General features: G+C 36.5%; 2 protein-coding genes across 2 annotated transcripts in view; one reads left to right on the plus strand and one right to left on the minus strand.

Moving 5' to 3' along the window:
• LOC118349674 overlaps positions 1-1,501 on the plus strand; it is a 28,296-nt gene extending 26,795 nt beyond the window's left edge. The window contains exon 3 of the mRNA XM_035695196.1: positions 638-1,501. Within this exon, the coding sequence (XP_035551089.1) occupies positions 638-1,501 (864 nt within the window). The remainder of the gene's footprint in view (positions 1-637) is intronic.
• Positions 1,502-3,815: 2,314 nt separating this feature from the next.
• On the minus strand, positions 3,816-5,825 carry LOC108981308 (putative pectinesterase 63). The gene is made up of 4 exons (XM_018952421.2): positions 5,168-5,825; positions 4,795-5,001; positions 4,426-4,652; positions 3,816-4,318 (listed from the first exon to the last, which is right to left on the minus strand). Exons 1-4 carry the CDS (start codon positions 5,684-5,686, stop codon positions 4,162-4,164), a joined length of 1,110 nt encoding a protein of 369 aa, XP_018807966.1. The 5' UTR covers positions 5,687-5,825; the 3' UTR covers positions 3,816-4,161.
• Positions 5,826-9,899: the final 4,074 nt, after the last annotated feature.

A 9,899-nucleotide genomic window follows, 5' to 3' on the forward strand; every position in this document is an offset into this window, starting at 1 on the left:
AAAAATAAGCTCAGAGATTGAAGGCCATGTTGATTTAACATTTGATGATAATGATATTGATGATAATATTGAGGAATACTATCAGAATTCAAAAAGTAAGGAGAATGAAAAAGAATGTGGAAGTGGAAAGTCAGTGAGGGGATTGAGTAGATTCTTTGCCTGAAGAACAACTCCTTGGTCTCAACCTTCCATTAAGAGTGCTATTTGTTCGAAGGAGATGATTGACAAAACAAAGATGGTTATAGCACACTGGTGGTATGATGCTAATCTACATTTCAATGCAGCTTAATCCAAGTTTTATCAACCAGTTATAGATGCCATTGCTTCCATCGGGCCAGGATTCAAGGGTCCTTCTTTACATGAGTTGAGAGGAAATTTGTTAAAGAATTCTGTGAATGTGGTTTAGAATTATCTACAAAAAATTAAAAATATTTGGAATGAGACTGGTTGTTCACTAATGGCAGATGGTTGGACAAACCAGAGGCAACAACCAATAATCAACTTCTTAGTTTATTGCCCAAAAGGTACAATGTTCTTGAAGTCTATTGATATATCAGGCCTTAGAAAAGATTCTGAAACACTATTTAACATCTTTGATGAAGTTGTTCATGAAGTTGGAGTTAAGAATCTTGTGTAGTTCATAACGGACAATGATGCAAGTTATAAAGCTGCAAGAAAAAAGTTACAGCAGAAGTATGGCTCTTTCTACTGGTCCCCTTGTGCAGCTCATTGTATAGATTTGATGTTGGAGAATTTTCCTGATCCTAGGCATTTTACTGTTATTGATGAAACTATAAAAAAGGCAAGAAAGATAACGAAGTTCATTTACAACCATGCTTGGGTTTTGGCTTTGATGAAAAAAGACTTCACCAGAGGTCATGATTTATGTCGTCCTGCAGTCACAAGTTTTGCAACAAATTTTTTAAGCATCCGATGCTTACTTTTGTTTAAGAAAGAGCTTAAACAAATGTTTACTTGTGATAAATGGATTGCATTAAGTCATTCTAAAAGCAACATAGGGAAGGAGATATCCGAGATTGTTCTAGAAGATAGAGAGTTTTGGGCTCAATGTCAATTTATTGTGAAAGTTACTAAGTATCTGGTTCTAGTTCTACGACTTGTCGACGGGGAAGAGAAGCCTGCAATGGGATACTTGTATGATGCAATGGAAAGAGGCAAAGAGAACATAAAAGCGAGATGTAATGACAAAGTTACTGTATTAAGTTCATTCATTAGGATCATTGATGCTAGGTGGGATAAGCAACTTCACAATCCATTACATGCGGCAGGTTGTTTTCTTAACCCTGCAATTTACTATAACCCTTGCTTTAAAAATAAAAATGATGTTGCAAGAGGATTTATGGCTTGTATCATGAGGATGGAACTTGATATCGATAATCAAGACAAGATCATTGAAGAACTTGAATTGTATAGGAATGCAGACGGGGATTTTGGACATTCTTTAGCAATTTGCCAACGTGACAAAATTAATCCAAATTAATCCACGTATTATTATTTATCAATATCATTTGTTAAATAGTGTGAATTTGTACTTTATTTTTTGCTTTATTTTTTTTATTTGCATTTAATTTATAATTGCACTATTGCTACAGTTGCATGGTGGACTAATTTTGGTCACGAGGTTCCAACGCTTCAAAAGTTTGCAATTCGAGTACTATGTCAATGTTGTAGTGCAACTGGATGTGAAAGAAATTAGAGCACATTTGAGTTTATTCATTCGAAGAAGAGAAATAGATTAGAGCATAAACGTTTGAATGATTTAGTATTTGTTCTTTATAACTTGAAGCTGCGAGAGAGGTAAATTTTTTCAATACAAATATTTGTCACTGTTGAAAAATATGTAACATTTTCACATATGTTTGACATTTATTTTGACAGGAACATAAAAAAAGGTAGAGATGCTTTGGAGCCAATTAACCTTGAAAATATTGACTTGATGGCAGAATGAGTGGGTGAAGACTCTGAGCTTATTGATGGAGAAGACTTGGATTGGGCAAGTATTGAGGAGCCATTAAGCTCACTAAATTTGAAAGACGGCGATGATGATGGTGACGTTGATGGTGATGGTGACATTGATAAAAATATAATGAATAACATTTTGAATGTTGATCCTTATTGTCCTTTTTATGAAGATGAGTGATTTTATTTTAATAGTTGGATTGAGAACTTATTTAGTTTTACAAGTATGTGTGTTGTTAAAATTTAAGACTTGTATTGAGAAGTATTACTTGTTTTATGACTTATTTTATTATTATTTTGGAATATAGTTTGTGTGTGTATATATATATATATATATATAATTTATCCATGTATATACTATTTCGAAACGGTACGGGTATCGAAACGGTACCGATACTAAAATATTTCATTCCAGTGCCTTGACCGAAACGGCCATCGAAACAATATTCAAAACTTTGCTTATAAGACCATTTCTCGTAGAAACTTGCATCAGTCATTGTAGAGACCTTAATGAAAATGTAGAGCTTGTATTAAACTCTATTTATGCTGATTTTGCACCCAAGACCTATGGACGTAGGCATCATTGCTGAATCACTTAAATCCTTACGTAATTTTTTGCAGTCATTTATTATTAAGTTAGCCAGGGATGACTTAATGATAAAACTTTTAGAAGAATCAAGGAAAGGATACGGAATAAGATACAGAATTGGAAGAAACATTTCTTGTCTAAAGCTGGAAAAGAGATGTTTATCAAGGCTGTGCTTCAGGCTATACCTACATACACTATGAGTGTATTCAAATTGCCAAGGATGTTGTGCCAAGATATTTCAGCCATAATAGCAAAGTTTTGGTGGGGAAATAAAATTAGAGAAATAGATGTTCATTGGAGAAGTTGGTGTCAGGTTGGAACATCAAAAACTGAGGGGGCCGGACTTGGATTTCGAGACATGAAGATTTCAACACAGCTTTGCTTGCAAAACAGTGCTGGAAGTTTTTACAACAACCTGAATCTTTGGTAGCTCGAGTGTTCAGGAGTAAATACTTCAGGCACAATAACATATTGGAAGCAACAACAGAGTCATCATCTTCTTTTATATGGAAGAGTATAAAAGTTCAACACTTGGCTTGTTAAGGGAAGGGTTGTTATGGAGAGTTGGTGACGGGAAGATGATAAAAATATGGCAGCATAAATGGATTCCTAAGGAGTCATCATTCAAAATTCAATCTCCAGTTAAGTTGGTTCAAAAGAGATCCTTTGCAGAAACTGATTTTATGCAACTCTGGTGTTCTTTATGTAGTATGTTTAACTAGAAGGTATTGGGTCGATTATGAAAGGGATATGGTTCACAAGAAATAAATTTATCTATGAATCTGCTTTTGCAAGTCCAAGACTGGTTGTAGAAGCTGCTGCAAATAGCTTGGAAAATTTTAAAGAAGCACAGACACTGGAGGGATGTATGGAAAAGGAAATTTCTTCTGAAGCAAGGAAGCAGTACTGGGATCATTGCTGGATGGAAGAGGGGCCTGATCGTATTATTTATAGTCTTGCGTTGAAAGACAGATCATTATGTAATCTGCCCTGAGTTTTAATGAAAATTAGTTTGCTTTATCTAAAAAAAGTTAGCCAGGGATGAACACTTCAAGCATTCCCCCGAAGAGATAGTCATCCGACCCTAGTGTTGAGCTCCCAGAGTGAAAAAAAAAATGCATCAACACTTCCTATTATTATTTTTATGAAAATAACACAAAAATTATTTAAGTCATCAGTGTTTCTCCTTTTTCCAGTGGAATTGGATCTACAGTACTAAGTACATTTCGATGCGTTTAATCCTTAATTTGCTTAATTTGTCCTTCATGATCATCGTATCTGTCCATATATTTCTGTACCGACAAAACATGAGTACATTAATCGAATCACTCATAATAATTGTAAAAATGTATCATTATCAACTATCACAAAATTCAATAATATTTTTTTTTAAGAGGAGAATGTTACCTCCGAATTTTTATTAAAAAATTCTCACTTGTGACGAAAAATACCGTGATTACAATTCCGATAAATTGAATGGACAGTTGTCCAATATAATGAATATTAACTTTTAATATATTGGTCATATACCAATACTTTTACACTGAATACATGAACAAAAACTGTTATTTAAAATCCTAGGCCAGAAAAGCTCATATCTTGGGAACTGGGAGCATCCACTCGTTTCCTCCGATGAAAGTCTGACTCAAAAATGGCTTTGCTTCTTCCTCAGTAAGAATCTTTCCAAATGAACGTTTGGAGGAGCTTGACCCTGGTCCCGAGCATTTGTATTCTCCGTAAAACACGCTCCTAATTATTAACGTGTCAATATAATAATAGACCATATACTTAAATCTATTAAAATTAAAAAGATAAAATAAAAATGGGAAAAAGACGAGATAGAATTGGCTGCATACTCTTGGTTCTTATTCGACATCCAGCCGTCGCTATTGATGTTACCGCCCATGAATGTATTGGCAAAGACAACCCGAGAAGTCTCCTTCCATGCGCGACCAAGGTACATATCACCGGTCCCCGTTATCTTGCAATCGATGAAAACGAATCCGCTGTCCTCTGAGTTGTCGTCCATAGACTGTGCTGCGATCACACCCAAATTCTCTGCAACCGAGTTTATGGTGGTGTGCTGCATATTTATACATACATATATATATTATATATATATATATATATATATATATATATATATACCGAGTTTTAGCTCTGCATGCATTCTTAATTTAATTTTTAAAACTATCCAAAAATGGCAAAGATGGTTGGCAGCTTACCTTGTAGATGGATTTTCCATTTCCAAAGATGAAATCGACAGTGCCTTCGATGTAGGAGTTCCCAAAAAAGTGCCTGCCCTTGTCATCACATAAGGTGTCTTGGAACCCTATGAATCTGCAATTATGAAATGCTGCCTTGTCCCCTGAAATCCTCAGTGCCACTGCCTGTCCGTCTGATTTTCTGGGATCTGGCTTTGGAGAAGAATTCTGTAAAAAACAACCATCCACAAAACGGATATTAGCACTATATTTTATTTTGAGTAAACAATTAGGTTATTATTAAGATTCATAAAATAGTTTTAAAAGAGTTAATAAGTTTCTTTTTTTTTTTCTTTATTTACGTTGAAGAAGAAAAGGAAAAGCAAAGACGCACCTCAAAGACAATATTGACGGCCATGAAGTTGTCAGACTCAACGATGACCGTGGCGCTGTTAAAGGTCCCATATTTCTTTGCTGTACCATCATACGATATGATGGGCATATTGCCCGGTTGCCCATAGAACGTCACGAAAGGCTTCAACCTATCGACTAGAATTTTTTCCCTGTACTTACCCGGACCAATCGATATAATCACTCGATCTGTATTTCCTGACGGAATACTCTTCACCGCATCGTTAATCGTCTCGAAATCTCCAGAACCATCTGCTTTGACCTTAATGATATTCATTGGACCACTGCTAAGGCCCGCGAGGAGGGCATTGTCGGAAACTCTGTGCTTTGAAGCCTCCTCATACTGTTTCATGTTCAGCGCAATCCATGCATCTAGTTTTGATGTTGGCTCCGATGCCGTCGTCTGGTTGGCATGGCATACAACTGTTGGGAGTAGTCGGAGAACGAGAAATGTGGCTAGAAACCACACCGGAGCAGCCAAAAGTGCAAGTTTCAAAGCCATTTCCGACTATATATGTTCAAGGAATGTGAGTACTCTCGCTGAGTGCTTCATGCGTATGTTTCTGTTATTTATATGAAAAAGAAAGAGAAACAGAGAGAACACGAGTACGTGAAGTTGAACGTGATTTTCGCGCCAAACTTCAATCATAGGGTGGAGCGGCTGTTATTTAGGAGTTTTAGAGAGCTTAATATTTTTAGAACTATATGGCCAGCCGTAGTTTCGGGGTATTTGTATTGTATGTATGGTTAAAAGTTAGACCTTGTAATTAGGCGGTTAAGGGTTCGTTTCAGGTCTAATTTTCGTTGGAATACTTCAGCACCTTTAATGCCGTGATGCAGATAAAGAGACACGTTTACACTGTTTCATGTTTGGGACCTTTGTTTCACTTGACCGTTCCCATTAATTGTTAGATTTAACTTGGAATAAGCAGTACGAGTAAGAGATGCATATAACAGTACTTAGGGGTAAAACGTGTTCAGTAATATATTTATTATTGTTGTTAAAATTTTTGGACGACCCAAACCGAAGCAAGATACTCATGTTTAGATAGGAAAACAGCCCGGGAGATGCACACGGTTTCTAAATGGCAAGCTCCAACAGACGGTTTTCTCAAGCTGAATGTAGATGGTGCAATGTTCGCTGATTTGAGGAGATCAGCAAGAGTTGGGATTGTTCTAAGAGATATGCATGGAGGGATTGTGATGGTTGCTAGTTAAAAGGAAGAGAATGTGGATGGGGCAGCAACTATTGAGTCCATTGCTGTATTGAGAGGCCTACAATTATGCCTTCTACTTGGTATTCCTAAATTAATACTTGAATGTGATTGTCTGACTGTGGTACCGGAATTGCAATCAACAGAGGAATCGTGGGCTGGTGTTGGTAACTTGATCAATGAAGCTAAGCTGCTAATGGGGCGTTTCCAGGAGGTTTGTGTCCAACATGTTAGTCACATTGGGAATGGAGTTGCTCATTCTTTAGCTAGATATGCTTGGAACATGGTTGACATTAATGTTTGGTGGGAGTTGATCCCCACTTTTGTTAGTCATGTGTAACGCCTCAAACCCGGTTGATCTGGAGAATTACTACATGTCTCTTAAGAACTTATTTCCCAACACAACTAAAATAAAACTCCGAAACTTTAATAGCAAAACTCAATATCAAGTGTTCTAAATAACCACATTGAAAACTCCACAAAGTCATTACTCCAGCAAAATAAACTAAGGAGTCCATAATCTCCCGGTAGTCATAACAAACCAACTAATAATTTCATAAATCTTACTAAACCCAAGATATAATTAAAACTCAAAGACATTAAAACTAAGAACATCAGAAGTTCTTCTTCTAACAACATCTCCTCAGCTTAAACACATTCACCAATCTAATCCAAGTCCTAATTTGGACTCTCCACATCATCTGAAAAATATTATAATGATAAGGGGTGAGTTATCAACAACTCAGTAAGCAGAAATCATATGCTAGCGTGCAAACATGAGCATTTACAAAATATTTTCCAGAGTTATCATACAGAACAAAACATGTTTTTCAAAAGTAATGGAGCGATGGTTTTAAGACAAGTAAAACCCGTAATACTTTGGCATAACATAAACTGAGTATCATCATCAGATCAAAACAGAGCGTCAAACAGAGCAGAGACCATGTTTCACCCCCGTGGTAGGGATGTGCTAACCTCGGTGGCCAAACCAGGCAGAGACAGAGGTGAAATCTTTCCTTTATTCTTCTCGGAGCCCCGAGTGTGCACACAGGAAAGACCACAATAAAACCACTTTGTTTCCAAAGTGGGTGCACTCAAAGATAGAGAAGTTGGTACCAACCCAAACAGAGCAGAGCAAAGTAGAGACAGAGTCAGATACAAATACCAGTACACCATGCCAAAGGTTTTTAGATGTTATATCAAAATAAAACAGAGTACCAAAACAGAATCAAACAGTTTACACACACTGAAAACAAAACCAAGTATAGGAACCCCGCTTACATCACAAAATATGCAAGTTTTCATAAAGTCAACCTCAGTCTTACTAACTTGTATAAAACCAAGTATAGGAACCCCGCTTACCTGACTCCTGCAGCGTATTATCTATACCTTGAATACGGTCTCTATCCGTCTCGTCACCTATTCATAAAAAAAATATATAAACTAAAAATTAAAGTCCAACAACACAAAATTGGTCTTAGACAACTTAAGACCCAATTTCTAGACCATAATTCAGCAAGTTTAATCCAACTCAAACAACCAAATAACAATCTGGATAGCCCACACTTCGACCCAAAATATTCTATACCAATCTCAGTATTGTCCAATACAAGCATCAAAACCAATGTCAACTCAAATCATCAATAACTCACACTTATTTCAGCAGCTCGTAATCCCAAACAATCACCAACAATTTAACCAAAACAACACTACACAATGCACATTTCTTTCCGTTCACAACTCCACAACCGAAATCAAAACCCATCACTTCAAAATATTAAACTATACTTGTCAAAAGAAAGTTCCCTTCTAAAAATTTCTAAACCACCAATCCAACAAAAATCAACTCTTATTTTTCACGAGAAAATACAATGAAATGAAAACTTACGGGCTCAACGCTTAAGAGAAACAGAGTTAACTTCATACCCACAGCACAACAGTAAACACAAAGCGCACGGGATGAACCAAAAGCCAACCACCAATCTACGGACTGCACTAACAAGGAAATAATTATTTTCAAACCATTTTGAGTAAGAATAAAGGAGATTGAAATCTTAAAGGGGAAAAAGAGAAAACAAGAAATTTACCCGCAAGAGGAGCTCTCGGCAACAAGATTGAAATCTTTGCTTTTACCCCAAAATGTAGTTCTGCAACTACTAGAACAAGAGGAATGCATGAGGGAAAACACCCGTACTGCAGAAAATAAAGGAGGGCGTGGGAGAGAGAAACAGATTAAGAGGGAGAAAACGTTATACCTGAAGGCTAAGCGCAGCGCAGTGCAAGAAGGAGAGAAGAGCCGAGTCTTGAAAGGGGAACACTAACTGCAGAATAAGAGGGACGCGAGAGAGAAACTATGAGTTCTGCTGCAATGGAGAGGTGCGATAGCAGAGAAATTGATTTTGGGGGAAAACCGAAAGTGAGGAGGTTTAGGGCATGAGAATTGCAACCACAAAATTGAACCAACAACAAGAAAATAAAAATGAAACCGGAAAGAAAAGAGTAACGTGAGAGAGAGGGATGAGGGAGAAACCAGAAGTTGAAACCGAAAATGTGAAAGAGAGGAAGAAAGAAACGGGAGCTGAGGAAGAAGACACTAACCTCCAAAACGGCGTCGTTCGGAAGACCCCCAAGACAAAGGCTGGGCCTTTTTATGCACTGGTCCAGGCCTCACAATGCCTGGGCCTTACATCATGCAAGATGGGAAAACACCCTCAACATTCGAATTAACAAGTTAGAGAAAGAAATCATGCTTACTTTTATCTCACTACAATAGATTCACGACAACAGATTACATATTTTATGACAAACCATCACAAAAAAAATAATTAACTATTACAGAATATATTGTGATAGTTACAAACTGTCAACATACTGACACAACAGTGGCATCACAAACTATATATTGTGTCAGTTTACTGTTCAACCATTATAAAAAGGAACACAAAATGTCATTTTTTTGTGATGGTTGAAATTCTATCATATGTTTTCTCATGCCAATGTGATGACCTATATGTGACAATCAATTTCCATCACAGAATGTTTAGATTGATATCAAGAAAATACCAAAAGATGTAGAGCATCGAAATCTATTCTGTATTACTTCAAACTTGTGTTTATAAATCAAAGCATAAATGCTTTATATACAATGTATAATAGGCGGGAAAGAAATATTTTAAATACCTAAGTAACAGAACTAACATAACTCTGTTACTAAAAATGTAACTTACTAAAAACAGAAATAACAGAAACAATACTATCTCTAATACCCCCCTTCAAGCTGGAGCATGTATGTTGATAAGGCCCAGCTTGGAAACAAGATCAAAAAACAAAGGAAATCCTAATGGTTTAGTAAAACAATCTGCCAATTAATGAGTAAAGGAAACATGAAAGAGCTTCACAACTTCTGCTTGGACCTTGTCACAAACAAAGTGCAATCTATTTCTACGTACTTTGTTATTTCATGAAACACGGGACGATCAGGCATGAGTGTTAGGAAGTTGT

Source organism: Juglans regia, chromosome 10 (genome assembly GCF_001411555.2).
Source record: "Juglans regia cultivar Chandler chromosome 10, Walnut 2.0, whole genome shotgun sequence".
NCBI classification, from domain to species: Eukaryota; Viridiplantae; Streptophyta; class Magnoliopsida; order Fagales; family Juglandaceae; genus Juglans; species Juglans regia.